Source organism: Pelophylax lessonae (genome assembly GCF_965119305.1).
Source record: "Pelophylax lessonae genome assembly, chromosome: 1".
Lineage (NCBI taxonomy): Eukaryota > Metazoa > Chordata > Amphibia > Anura > Ranidae > Pelophylax > Pelophylax lessonae.
The window spans coordinates 419,301,452-419,316,420 of record NC_138768.1 but is presented as its reverse complement, the minus strand read 5'-3'; the positions used below and the strand labels follow the sequence as shown (position 1 = coordinate 419,316,420).

At 43.3% G+C, this 14,969-nt stretch overlaps 1 protein-coding gene across 1 annotated transcript in view; it reads left to right on the top strand.

Annotated features, from left to right (window-relative positions):
* The window catches only part of IGFBPL1 (insulin like growth factor binding protein like 1), an 86,704-nt gene extending 84,909 nt beyond the window's left edge, over positions 1 to 1,795 (top strand). The window contains exon 4 of the mRNA XM_082243207.1: positions 1,643 to 1,795. Coding sequence (XP_082099333.1) covers positions 1,643 to 1,783 — 141 coding nt within the window. The 3' untranslated portion in view covers positions 1,784 to 1,795. The remainder of the gene's footprint in view (positions 1 to 1,642) is intronic.
* The last annotated feature ends 13,174 nt before the right edge of the window (positions 1,796 to 14,969 follow it).

Sequence of the window (14,969 nt, the reverse complement as noted above, 5' to 3'; positions counted from 1 at the left end):
TTGATGTCCTTTTTCCCCCCACAAATAGAGCTTTCCTTTGGTGGCATTTGATCACCTCTGCGGTTTTTATTTTTTGTGCTATATACAAAAAAAGACCCACAATTTTGAAAAAAAAAAACAAAAACAAATATTTTTTTACTTTCTGCTATAAAACATTCCCAATAAAAAATTTAAAAAATCTATTTTTTTCATCAATTTAGGTCAATTTGTATTCTAATACATATTTTTGGTAAAAAAAAAATCTTAATAAGCGTATATTGATCGATTTGCGCAAAAGTTATAGCGTTTACAAACTATGGGATATATTTATACACTTTTTTTTAATTTATTGTCTTTTCCTAGTAATGGCAGCGATCAGCGAATTTTAGCGGGACTTTGACATTGCGGCGGACAAATCTGACACCCATGACACCCGAAGACCAGTGACACCAATACAGTACTGCTAAAAATATGCACTGTTACTGTCTAAATGACACTGGCAGGGAATGGGTTAACACTAGGGGGGATCAAGGGGTTACGTGTGCTCCTAGGGAGTGCTTTCTAACTGTAAGGGGACTGGATTTACTAGAAGAAAAGAGAGATCTGTGTTTCACACAAGATCTCTCTCTTCCTCTGTGACAGAACAGCAGTCTGCCTTGTAGTACTTGCTTCCAGGTTCAGACCGCCGTTCTGTCATTCCGCTGAATGATGGGCGGGTCATGGTGACCCACTGATTGGCTCTTGCTCTGTCCAATCACAGCAGGAGCGGTGCTCCGATGGTACACATGCCCCCGGAAATCCCAGCACAAAATCACGTACATGTACGTGATTTTGCGCAGCTAGGCCGCCCTGTTGCAGTATATATGCAGTGGGCAGTCCGGAAGTGGTTAAGAGAGATGGCACAAAAGTAAGTTAATGCTATACCATCTTATTATACTGTGATTATAGATCCCACAATACTTTGCGAATAGTGTGATAGAAGAACCCTGTAAAAAAAATTCATTTATTACATTAAAACTGAACTCCAGGTATGCTTTTTTACAGAATTACATTGGTCCAGCTTGGAACAATGTTAAATATACAGTACATATTTCCGGGAGTGGTGTGGGAGCAGGGAATTACTGTAGTAGTTGCGGCTACTACAGTGATTACTTCGGTCTGCCGGGTTCCTTTCTGAGCAGCTGCCCTGCTGCATTGTTACCACAGTAAGCCGCTCACTTTGCATGGCTGCCATGTTCCTCACCCTGCATTTTTTCTCTCTGATTGAGTGAGGGGGAGATGTGGGGGATAGATGACTTGATCTCCTTCTCATCTAATCAGAGAACACTTTACGCTCATTAAGAAAAATGCAAGATGTTCTCTGAATGGTGGCCTTGCTGAACGAGTGGTCCTCTGTGGTTGTCATGCCAACAAGGAACCTGGAAGCCACTACTACAGTCATTCTACGCTTTCACTGTGTTCCCATGGGCATGAAATATGCGTAATTATATTGGTCCAAGCTGGAATACAATACAAATCATACCTGGAATTCAACTCTAAGTAATAAAATAGTGCGATTAAGGACCCGTTACTAAACTTGTAAACAATGTTAGCCAAATTTTTTATGAACTGACTCTTTGACAATACTATATGCAAACTTTGACAAATGAGTGCTTTCCTTTAGATAAAGCCTTTGACAAAGGGGGATGAAGGTACTTACCAATGCCATGCGACCAATATGGTAGGAGATGCATTTGCAGAAGGATCCATCAGAGTTGTTGAACACAATTCCCGCAGAATGAAGAAGAACCATCATCTTATCTGAAGTTACAATGTAATCAGGTAATGGGTCAAGAGTTTGAAATTTCCTTAGAGAAGTGTGGCTAAAAATGTTTTTTACTTTCATATTGTCAGGTATTAACCACTTCTGGACAGAAGGATTTGCCCCCTTAATGGCCCGGCCTTTTTTTGCGATTCGGCACTGCGTTAATTGAATGGAAAATTGCGCAGGGGTGCGTCGCTGTACCCAAATAAAATTGATGTCCTTTTTTTTCCCACAAATAGAGCTTTCTTTTGATGGTATTTGATCACCTCTGCGATTTATATTTTTTGCGCTATAAACAAAAAAATAGCAACAATTCTGGAAAAAAAAAAACAATATTTTTCACTTTCTGCTATATAACCATCCCTCCAAAAAAATGTAAAAATACATTTTTTCATCCTTTTAGGCCAATTTGTATTCTGCTACATATTTTTGGTAAAAAAAAATCTCAATAAACGTATTTTGAGTGGTTTGCGCAAAAGTTATCGTGTCTACAAACTAGGGGAAAGAATTATGTATGTCATTTTTTTTTATTTGTTACTAGTAATGGTGGCAATCAGCGATTTTTAGTGGGACTGTGACATTGCTGTGAATAGATCAGACCCCTAACTGACATTTTTGACACTTTTGGGGGTACCAGTGACATTACTACAGTAATCAGTGCTAAAAATATGCACTGTTACTGTAAAAATGACATCGGCAGGGATGGGGTTAACCCAGGGGTGATCAAAGGGTTAAGTGTGAGTGTTTTCTAACTGTGTGGGGGAGGGACTTATGAAATAAACATAGGGACTTGTGATCCTATATAGAAGGATCACAGGCGCTCTGTAATAATTTCAGAGAGAACAACGGTCTGCTGTGTTTACAACAGCTGACCAAGGTTCTCTCTCAGGGGGGAGTGATCTCCGGTGCCCGACGGCAATCGCCGGTGCCCCCACGAGCGCTCCCACGAACCGCTGTACAGGTGCAGCGATTCGCGCTTTGCGCAGCCGAGCCAGTCTGCCGCAGTATGGTCGGCAAGTGGTTAAAGATGGACATTGCAATATGATTACACAAAAAATATCAAATTTCACCTAAGTAGTGCCCTAAAAAAATGTACGTTTGTCTTTATTTCCTCCTAAAAAATAAAGGTCTTCAAGGTGTTTGACGGTGCCTAGGCACTCCTGTGTCTACACCCTCATAGCTGTATATCTGCAGAGTGAGATCTAAGGCACTGCTGCCTCTGATTGCTAGTCTCAGAAGAAAGGTACTGAAATCTGGCTGTCACTCTTGTTTTGCTCCCTGTTCTCTTCAATGGAGGTTCTAATAAGGAAGCAAAGATCCTGTCTCTACTATAGGCGTGCACAGAGGGGATGAAAGCTGTGCTGGGTACACCCTAATTACTATGTGCGGTGCCTATTCCCCCTACTGCCCAGGCTTCCTCCTGTGTTGGCCCCCTGCCCCGCAGTGCTGCTGGCTTCCCTCTTCTCCCCCCCCCCCCCCCCCAGCTGCTGGGCGGGATGTTTCAGGATGGACAGCAGGGGAAGGGACTAATAAATATGTTTTTACTGGTGCCTTCCCTTTCTAAATGAACGCAGTGAACCCACTCACTATGTTCATTCATAACTTAAACATCATAAACTGTGTTTACTATGCTTCAGTTTGTGAATGAACAGGAAGCTGCTCAGCACAGAGCACTTCCCATTCATTCACTGCCCAGTGCAGCTGAGGCTGCAGAGAAAGGCATGTGTTTGAGCTTTGGGGTGCACACACCTATGCAAATAGGCTGCACACACCTATGTTCTCTACCAAGATGGATGCCCACACACAGACACAGTGCAGAACAAGGAATGGTACGAGCTTTGCAGCTAGGGCTAAAAGGTTGGGAGACAGCTGCCATCACACCTTTACACATCATGAGATCTGAGCTAAATTATTGGCTCAGAAATGTTCAAGTGAATTAAAGGATTGTTCAGCCCAAAGCTCTCTACACCGTACAGCAAAACAAAATAAATGTTTTACATTTGACTTGCTAAGCTAAGAGGCATAAATATGCTGCTAGTAAGTTATCTTTAAGTGAAATGTTCATTTAAACGGAACGTATAGTGAATTATACACTAATAATAAGAAATACTAAACATTTTTTATTATTACTATTTAGTATGAGTATTCACTTCCTTACCGCCTCCTCTAAGTCAGCTCTGCAACATGTTCCTTGCTCGATGACATGGCGGTGTTGTAACATTATCCCGCAGCAGTCTGTGCGTCCTACCGCAGCCCCTCCTCCTCTCAGTCAGCTGTTCGTAAGTCTTAGAATTTCATCGGACCTTGAAAAGGCTCGCAGCAGCTGGTGGTGACGGAGCGTCCCCGGAAGTGACGAGGGTCCGGAATTTTCACAGGTCCGACTAAATTTTAGAACACCGGCCAATTCATACATCCCCTCCCACCGCCTGTAAAAACAATCAAATGACTGAACAGCCCATATGATTGTTTTTACTGAGCAGGGAATTGCCGGCAGAAAAAAAAGATATCTGAGTGATGCCTGTAGCTGCAGGCATCATTAGGATATCTCCAACAAAAGCCCAGAAGGTCATATTATGTCCAGTGGTATAGAAGTGGTTAAAAGCTGCTGTCACATCACTTCCGGTTCCGGCTTACTGGTGGAACGCATTGCGTTCCGGGACGCCGTATACACGCTTACAATACAGGGAATCTGTTTGCTTGTGAGTACCTATATTTTTGTCTGATTATTGGAATAAATCTTACGGAATTACACTATTTGGCCTTTTCCTTTTGCCCTGTATGATCCCACGGACGACCCACTCATATTTTCCCTATGCATACCATATCTAAATTTGTTCTTACTGGAGAGGATTTACATACCCTATACCTCCTTTGGTGACACCCGGGACCCCCAGGGACGACCTCCAACACCCCCCCTACCTGGAAGGAAGTTAGAAGCCAGGAAAAGGGATTAAGGTGTAGAAGAAAAAGGATTTTCATCTACACCTTAATACCCGCTCTATACCCCTGTGTGGGGTGGGTATATCTGGTTAGTAGGCTACTTACTAGTGGGATTTCCCCTTACCTCACCAGTTACCCACCACGGGGTCACCCTGACATTTCATCCACTTACCAATTCTCTCTGGATTTGGACTAATTCTCTGGGACTATTTCCTATTGCTATTTATTTGGCTACTTTAATTATCACTTTAGCCAGTTACCAAAATATTTATTGCTTTTTTTTGCACAATCTTTCTGCACTATTTGCACTTATCACACTTTATTCCACCGTCTTCACTTGTGAATATACTAATTTTATTGGTACTGGCCACTAAGTTATTAGTTTTCCAGTCAACCACTATATTATCGATTACATTTCCATCGATCATCTTTCTTATATTTTATTGCACTTATACCTTACATACACTGTTACATACACTGCCTTTTAATATATTTATATATTTATATTTTTTGTTCTCTCATACAGTACTTTCTAGTCACTAGTCACGTTATATTGATATTTGGATACAGTTACACCCCTGCACTTGGCAATTTTTTTTATCATCACCAATGGTCACTTGTCACTTACTACTGATTTTATATTGATTTATATATTTTTACCACATGATTGCACTTAGTTCCTTTATTATTTTTGATGTTTACATGTTGATCTTTTAATACTATTTATATTATATATATGCCATTTTTATGATATCAATTTCTCGGATATATGCACATTGGTTGACATTTGCACTTTATCATATTCACTACAGGCAGTGCCAATTACCCATCTATTGACTTCTTTATTTGACCAGCTGATGCCTAAGGCCCCATGCACACAGGGCATCAGAAAAAACAAGCTGCAGAGCCACTTCTAACGCCAGGAAAAAGCAGCTGTAAAAACTTGCTTTTAGTAGCTTTTTCCATTGCCATTATTGCACGTTTGGCCACGTTGATTTTAGAAGCGTTTTTTCTGCCTCCATTCAAAATCAATGGTTCCCTATGGGAGCCCATTGATTTGAATGGAAGGCACAATGCAAGTCAGATCGGGATGATCCGACTTGCGCTCTGAGAATCTTGAGGGGGAAATCCTCATGGATTTTGAGGTGAGCTCCAAGCCGAAAAACGACGTGGGGTCCCCCCCAAAATCCATACCAGACCCTTATCCAAGCATGCAGCCTGGCAGGCCAGGAAAGGGGAGGGGACGAGCGAGCGGCCCCACCACTCTGGACTATACCAGGCCACACGCCCTCAACATGGGGGGGGTTGGGTGCTTTGGGGCACCCCAAAGCACCTTGCCCCTATGTTGATGAGGACAAGGACCTCTTCCCGACAAGATCCCGGACCCCTCCCTATGTGAATGGGTATGGGGTACATTGTACCCCTACCCATTCACCCCATAAAAGGCAGTGTATGTAAATAATGACAGGAGACATTTAGAAAAGTTCATTAAAAATCTTCATCTGGTCTTCTCTGCTCTGATCTTCTCCCCTCCGCTCTTCTGCTCTTTTGCCCTCTGCTCTTCTCCCCTCCGCTATTCTTCTTCCTCTGGTCTTCTTCTTCCTCTGGTCTTCTTCTTCCTCCGGTCCTCCTCCGATGATGTCTCCGGTGATTATGCCGACTCCGGGTCTGCGCAGCTTGTTATAGAGCCATTAGGGGCATGGCCTCCCGGTTATGTCATCAGGAGACTCCGCCCCTTTATGTCAATATAAGTTAACAAACTTTTCAAAATGTCTCCTGTCATTATTTACATACACTGCCTTTTATGGGGTGAATTAGTAGGGGTACAATGTACCCCATACCCATTCACATAGGAAGGGGGTCCGGGATCTGGGGGCCCCCTTGTTAAAGGGGGCTTCCAGATTCCGATAAGCCCCCTGCCCGCAGACCCCCACAACCACCGCCCAGGGTTGTCGGGAAGAGGCCCTTGTCCTCATCAACATAGGGGCAAGGTGCTTTGGGGTGGGGGGTGCAGAGCCCTCCTGTCCCAAAGCGCCCAACCCCCCAATGTTGAGGGCGTGTGGCCTGGTATGGTCCAGGGGGGGTGGGGCCCCTTGCTCGTCCCCTCCCCTTTAATGGCCTGCCAGGCTGCATGCTCAGATAGGGTTTTGGTATGGATTTTGGGGGGGACCCCACACAGTTTTTTTGGGCTCACCTCAAAATCCACACCAGACCCGAAGGGCCTGGTTTGGAACCTGGGGGGAACCCCACGCCATTTTTTCCCCATTTTGGCGTGTATTTCCCCCTCAAGATTCTCAGAGATGATCTGACTTGCGATACGCCTTCCATTCAAATCAATGGGCTCCCCTAGGGAACCATTGATTTTCAAAAAAACGTATAACGTAGCTTAACGCCGTATAAGCAATGTTAAGCAACGTTAATCAGCCATTAGCAGCATCAGACGTTTTTACAGCTTGTCGCTGTAGCTCCAGAACGCACTGGTCCTGGGTTTTTTTTGCAGCTCAAAAAACGCCTATGTCACTTGGAGCTCCTAAAAGCCCTGTGTGTGCATGAGGCAATTGAATAACATGAAGGGGCGTTTTTAAGCTGCAAAAAAAAAAAAAACGTCTGACGCTCCTAACAGCAGTGGCAAAAACGCCCTGTGTGCTTGGGGCCTAAATGTGGTCTTAGCGATGTTTTCTTCAAAAGGGGTTAAAATGTATGTATAGCCAAAACGTTTTTGATGGGGAGAGGGGGGAAGATGGATTAGAACTTCTGTCAGGTTTTACTGCTGCTGCAGGCTCCATTGGAGAGATTCCTTCACATTCTGTCTGGTAAAAAGATTGTCCCCAGGACAAGAAGTAAGAGCAGATTTCTGTAACAGCAACACAGACAAATCAGATCCTCTGCAGTTGTGAAAAGGATACTTTTTTAAAGTTATTATGATACGCAGGCTGTGACAGTCTGGATAAGGCCTCATTCACATTTAGTGCCGGTTCACACTAGGTCGCTCCGACTTAGGGGGCGACCTGTGAAGTCACGTGCAGCGCGACTTCAGCGCGACTTGCACGGACTTCATAAAATGAAGGTCAATGCCAGTCGCCTCCAGGTCGCCCTGAAGTAGTACAGGACCCTTTTTCTAAGTCGGAGCGACTTGTGTCGCTCCTATTAGAACCGGTCCTGTACTATTCAATGACCGCTACGGTGCACGACTTGCCAGGCTGACCAAGTCACCTGACAAGTCGTATTAGTGTGAACCGGCACTAAATGTTTTAACAGCTGCTCCTAGGAAAGTCTGGCGTTTTTTTTTTTCTTGCCTCTAAACTCCCCTGCATGTTAACCTATAGGGGAATTTACTAAAACTGGAGAGTGCAAAATCTGGTGCAGCTGTGCATGGTAGCCAATCTGCTTCTAACTTCAGTTTGTTTAATTAGGCCCCTTTCACACATTCCGTCCGTCGGACGGATTCCGTTTTTCTCAGCGGGGGATTGATCCTCCGATCCCCCGCTGAGCAGGAGGATGACAGCTGTTCTCCGCGCTGTGTGCGGAGACACAGCTGTCAGTTCCCCATACATCTCTATGGGGGAAATGGGATGGGAACGGACCATCGGTCCGTTCTCGTCCGTTCTCATCCGATCCCATCCGATCCGCTGGACGGATGAAAAATAGGGTTTCCATCCATCCAGATTTGACGAATCGGATCGGTTGTCAGTGGACATGTCTCCCCTGACATCCGATGCCCCATAGGAATTTATGGGGGGACCGTTCAGATCCGCCACAAAAACTGACAGGCGGATCTGAACGGTCCACCTGTGTGAAAGGGGCCTTAAGCTTTGACAAACAAACCTGGAAGCTGATTGGTTTCTATGCATAGCTGCGCTAGATTTTGCAGGCTCCAGTTTTAGTAAATCAACCCCTATATGTCCATGCACAGATAGATTTTTAGCAGTGTTTAGTGGCAGGAGAATTTAGAGGCAGGAAAAAAAGAACCACTGCCAGGCAGCAGAAAAGACGATTGTAAACGCATCTAAACACATCTAAACATGTGTTAATGCTAGGCGCGTTTAGCGCTTGACTGTTAATTCATTTCATTGGCCAGAATAAATAATTATTCTGACCAATGGCCAGAATAAATGATTATTCTGACCAATGAAATGAATTAACGCCCAATCACTTGACGCCTGTAAATGCACCAAAAACGCTGCTGCCACGAGGAAGCTTCTAGGAGAATTTTTTAAAACACCTTGTGTGCATGAGACCTGAATTGCTGTTGGAAATCAGGTTTAACTGTTTTGTGAGGAACAGTATATTACAATTATGTGTGTTGATGTCTTGAGTGGAATGTATCAGCACTATGCAACATTTTTGTGTTATATATATATATATATATATATATATATATATATATATATATATATATATATATATATATATATATATAGTCGATAGCTCTGCTATAGCTGTAGCTGTGCAGGGGGAGCGCAAATTTTGACTTAAAGCATGTTACCCCAACACTTCATATTCTTGATATGTACCTGATGTACAATTTACTTGTATGAGAAAATATCCTGTTCTTTTTCTATTGCTTCCTTTATGTGAAATTCCTGGTGATCCTGCTAGTTCCTCTGCTTCCCTATTAAAAACTGACCACACTAAGCAGAAGAGCATACCATGATCAGTTCTCTAGCTATGCCGGGAACTCAGTATACTCTCCTCCAATGGTCAGACTTGTCCTGACACGCCCCTGCTGCACAACCATTCACTGGGATGCTCAGTGTGCTGCTGCTTCTCCTCCCTCCAGCTCTTATGTAGATGAGAACAGAGGGAATGTGATCACTTGTAAAAAGGGAAAAAAGATATGTTTAATTATTTTGATATCTATACAAAAATGTTTTTCCTTTCATTTCTATTTTAAACTGAATGGGTTGTTTTACAAGGTGATCGTTTACATTTACAACCACTTTAATTTAGCAGCAAAACCTGACAGGGATCCTGACCTTTCCCCATTCTATCCAAAATATTGTATGTAATTTGGATATAGATACAATTGACCGTTCAGAATAGATTCCAAAGGACTGTCTTATAGCTATAAGCCTGATTGTGTTATTTGTAATTTATAAGCTTATGTTTGGAGTGCATGCAGAAAGGTTCATAAGGTGTAATTATATATTATAATACTAATACATTCTTATTATTATTAATATAAGGGAGAATACCCTAATTCTAACTTGATCCTTTATCTTTTAATAGGAATGAAGACTTTCAACGTGCAAAATTTTGGTTTCATCATTATGTACAAAACATGTAGAAATTAGTTTTATATTGTTATTATGACGCTTTTTGTACAATATTAAACAGTTACTAGAACAAACTGAATAAAGTTTGATAGCTGCAACCCTGATAGTTTCTTCTCTGAGTATTTCTAATTTGACACAACTTGACAGCAGTTGTTGAGCAGCAACCTAACTCATCTACTTACCTTAGGCTGGCCATACATTATACAATTTTCTTTAGATTTAGCTTCAACTATGTAGTACAAAGGCCTGCCTCATAGGGTACAATTGAAAGTGTGGTTTAGTTTTAACCTCCTATTATATGGTTTTTGGTAAATCTAACAGAAAATTGTAGAAGAAAATTGAACATGTATGGCCAGTCTTACTCATCCACAAACACTAAACAATATTTAGTGAAATTGTTCCCACAATATTTTACAAATGATGCTATATACAAACACAATTGTTTTTCTATTTATTAAAATAGAAAATGCATGATCGTTTATTAACAAATGAATATGTAAATGATGCAATATAATGACAAGAAAGCACAACAAATGCAACTTTGGAGAGCATACAGAACATGAGAGGCAGGAATTATTACGGGAAAATATGTAGTCAAATGCAATTTGCAGTTTACAGTAATATGAAATTACTTCTAGCATCTAACACTTTCATTTTCATTTATCAATTTCATTACAAAAAATGGTAAAGTTCATGTGGAAAAAAAGATCAATAAAGAAGCTGTTTAAATCTGTCACGAGTTAGAGGATAATAATATGGCATTTCATTAAAATATCCTTATTAGCTGCATTCACATGGCTAGAATTTTTGTGGAATGTGTAAATCATTTAATCTCAAATAATGTTTTACCAGAAGAGACGCTTTTGCAACCAGAAGCCCAAAGCTGGCAGTGCTCAGTGTAGGACTGTATGAAATTGGCACTGATATTTTGGTTCCCATATTGTACGTCTGCCTGTTTAGGAGTTCTGGATAAAAGTTGTGTTAATAGTTAGCTTTAGCCATGCAGGGCATTTTTCCGCTAATTCTCAACCTAAGTGTTGCCAACCACCCGTAGATTTACGGGCAGCCCGTAAAAACAGGGCACTTTTTATCCTGCCCATAAATGCCCGTAGGAACTGAAAAGTGTCAGTAAAAATGACTGCGACAGGCTCGGGTGAGAACTGCGCAGTTCCGGAAATCTCTGAGTCAATTCCGATCCTGAGTCCGCGCTGCCCATGCCGCAAGCCACATTTCCCACCACACGACCACCGGCCTATGAAATATAAAATGCCAGGAGCCGAGCCACGGGCTGACGGTGTAGACGTGTTGGTTGTTGTGGTGTGGACAATGCAGGGGAACCAAAGGACTGGCGGCACCCACACCAGCGAGAGAGACGGACAGCTCGGACCCAACCGCCCCGAATGGACACACAAGGCCCTGACCAGTGTCACTAGCTGGAACTGAGCACACCCTGCCCTGGCTGCAGCCCCCTGGTGAGTGAATGGAGTATAGGCATACAAGCCAATTTTAAGTTAGAGTGAGTCCCACCACCTGGCCTGCAACATCCATCCATTGCTTGGCTGGCTGCTATCTAGGTGATGTCCACTGGCAGACACAGGCAGCAGTTATCAGACAAAAATGGCAGTGGTGAGATTGTACAGAATCACAAATGTTCACAATCTTTGTCTTGCTATCTCCTGTATCCTGTCTGCATCCTTTGACCACCCCCTGTACTATTTCCGTATCCTCTGACTGCCTCCTGTATCCCTTCTGCATCCTCTGACCGCCACCTGTATCCTGTTCCCATTCTCTGACCGGCACCTGTATCCTGTCTGGATCCTCTGATCACCACCAGAACCATTTTTGCATCCTCTGACCACCTCCTGTATACTGTGCGCATCCTCTGACCACCTCCTGTATACTGTGCGCATCCTCTGACCACCTCCTGTATACTGTGCGCATCCTCTGACCACCTCCTGTATACTGTGCGCATCCTCTGACCACCTCCCGTGTCCTGTGCACATCCTCTGACCATCTCTTGTATTCTGTGCGTATCCTTTGACCATCTCTGGTATCCCGTTTGCATCCTCTGACCATCTCTTGTATCCCATGCGCATCCTCTGACCATCTCTTGTATCCTGTGCACATCCTCTGACCAACTCCTGTATCCTGTGTGCATCCTCTGACCACCTCCTGTATACGAGATACAGGAGGTGGTCAGAGGATGCACACAGGATACAGGAGGTATCCTTCTTGTATCCTCTGACCGCCACCTGTATCCTGTGCGCATCCTCTGACCTTCTCTTGTATCCTGTGCACATCCTTTGACCATCTCTTGTTACATAGTTTGTGAGGTTGAAAAAATACATCAGTCCATCCAGTTCAACCTATTATGTGTGTGTGTGTTTCCTTTTAACCTTACATTGTATACCCCTTTATGTTGTTGTCTTTAAGGTGCCCATCTAATAATTTTTTTAAACTATCGATGCTCCCTGCTGATACCACTGCTTGTGGAAGAGAATTCCACATCCTTACTGCTCTGACAGTAAAGAACTCCTTACGTATTTTAAGGTTAAACCATTTTTCATCTAGTATTAGTGATTGGCCACGTGTCTCATTGTATTCCCTTTCTCTGAAAAGTTTGTTCCTTATGCTCGGGTCGCCAGTACAGTATTTGTACATTGATATCATATTCCCCCTCAAGCGTCTCTTCTCCAGAGAGAATAAGTTCAATGCTTGTAGTCTTTCCTCATAGCCAATGCCCTCCATTACCCTAATTATGTTTGTTGCCCTTCTCTGGACTCTTTCCAGTTCCAGCACATCCTTTCTGAGGACCGGTGCCCAGAGTGAATGAAGTGGAGTGAATCCCCTTTTTTATACATCCCAGTATTCTGTTGGCTTTTCTTGCAGTGGCTTGGCATTGCATGCCACTGCTAAGCCGGTTTTCCACTAGGACCCCCAGGTCCTTTTCCATCTTAGATTCACCCAGAGGTTCCCCCCCTAGTGAGTAGCTTGCTTTCGTGTTTCTGACAGCCAAGTGCATTACTTTACATTTTTCAACATTAAACCTCATCTGCCATGTAGTTGCCCACCCCATTATTTTGTTCAGGTCCACTTGTAAGGTTTCCACATCCTGCATAGAAGATATTGGCATGCTTAGTTTAGTATCATCCGCAAATACTGAGATTGTGCTGGATATCCCCTCCTCCTGTGCACATCCTCTGACCATCTCTTGTATCCCCTGTGCATCCTCTGGCCCTCTCTTGTATCATGTTTGCAATCTCTGACCAACTCTTGTCTTTTATCATGTCTGTAGTCTCTGAGGGAGAGTCTGGAGATGAATTAAAGAGTGAGAGCGGGGAGGGAGATTACAGGAGAAGTCAGGCGTCTGTGGACTGTGGGGAGGAGACTGTGGGATAAAACCAGAGCCACCATCCTGGAGCCACCTGACTGAGCCCTGCACGGTGCACCTGAGAGGTCAGTGACAGCGCCGCCGGGCCAGTGGGGGGGGGGGGTCACTGATGTAAAGGGGGGAGTGAATACAATAATATAAGTGGACGATGATATAATGGTTCCCCTTTATATCTGTAAACCCCCCCCCCTTACCTTAGTGTGTTCACTCTGCGGAAGGTGGTCTCTGGTCACCAGAATCCCCCCCCCCATCAGAGTTCCCAGCATTCCCCTTTACATCAGAGTCTGCAGGATTTTCCCTTACAGTGTAAGGGAAAACTGCGAACCCTGATGTAACGGGGAACTCTGATGTAAGGGGCAATGCTGCAGACCTTGATGTAAGTGGGAGAGAAAGCAGTGGGCTCTTATATAAGGTGGCCTCTGGTTCCTGCACACTCTACTATATGGGGGAACACTGTGCTGGCTGGGTTATATTACCTGACCTTCATGTAAATGAAGAAATATGGTTTTTGACTTTTGTTTAACGTAAGAACTTTGCTAATAGCACTAGCTCTATGTTTATAATTTAAATATTTGCACTGTCAGTAAATTTCATAATTTGTTGCCAGTAAAAAATTGGTGCCGTTTGTAAATTTTGGCGTCCTGCCAGTACATTTCACTTCGGGGTTGGCAACACTGCTACAGCTACAGGTTCACTTTACTGCCACTCTACCCATGTGCACATATTACCAACCTTTCACTCTGCAAGGCTAGGAGTGAAAAAAGGATGCCATATGTAAGCTCCAAGTTGTGTGACAGATGACTGAGCAGCCAAACACCAGTGCCACGACATAGGAGGATGTAAAGTCACACACTCTCTGCACCCATTACTATTGGAAAGTCTTCTTTACTCCCTGGGACTGATTTGAGAGGTGAGGGAGAGGAAGGAATGAGTATGTGTAGTTGGGAAGGGGTAGGGGGCAGCATTTAGGATAACTTGTTTCTTTACCCTGCATAGACAAAGCATAGGTTCACTTTAAATAAAAAGGGGAGTGGGGAATTTTAGACAAGACACATGGGGAACACATGTGTCTCCATCCCTGTTTGGTAAAAAGAAAGGGGAAGTTGGGACTTTAGATGAGGTGTGCTAATAAACCAGAGTAAGGTGTGATGGATATTCATCACACCTTACTCTGTTTTATTAGCACACCTCATCTAAAGTCCCAACTTCCCCTTTCCTTTTAGGTTCACTTTAAGGTTTAGGCTTAAGGTCTAGAAGAATAAATGTTGAGATAGAGTAATTTTATTGGTTAAGGTAAAACTTGAATCCTTAGCTAATCTTAAATGCTAAGGATTACATTTCAGTGTTAAGGTAGGTTTACAATAAAGTGTAAGGATATGTAAACCTAACGTTTCATATTCCTGATATGTGCATGATGGATGGGCATCCGCAGAACTTTTTTCAGGGGGGGGGGGGGCATAATTTTAAGGTCACCCATGCTCTGCCCCTTTTTGACAATGTCATGAAGGGGAGGGGCTTAGTCATTATCACATAACATGCAGATATCCAAAGGTATGAGAAACCTGATGCAAAAGCTTAA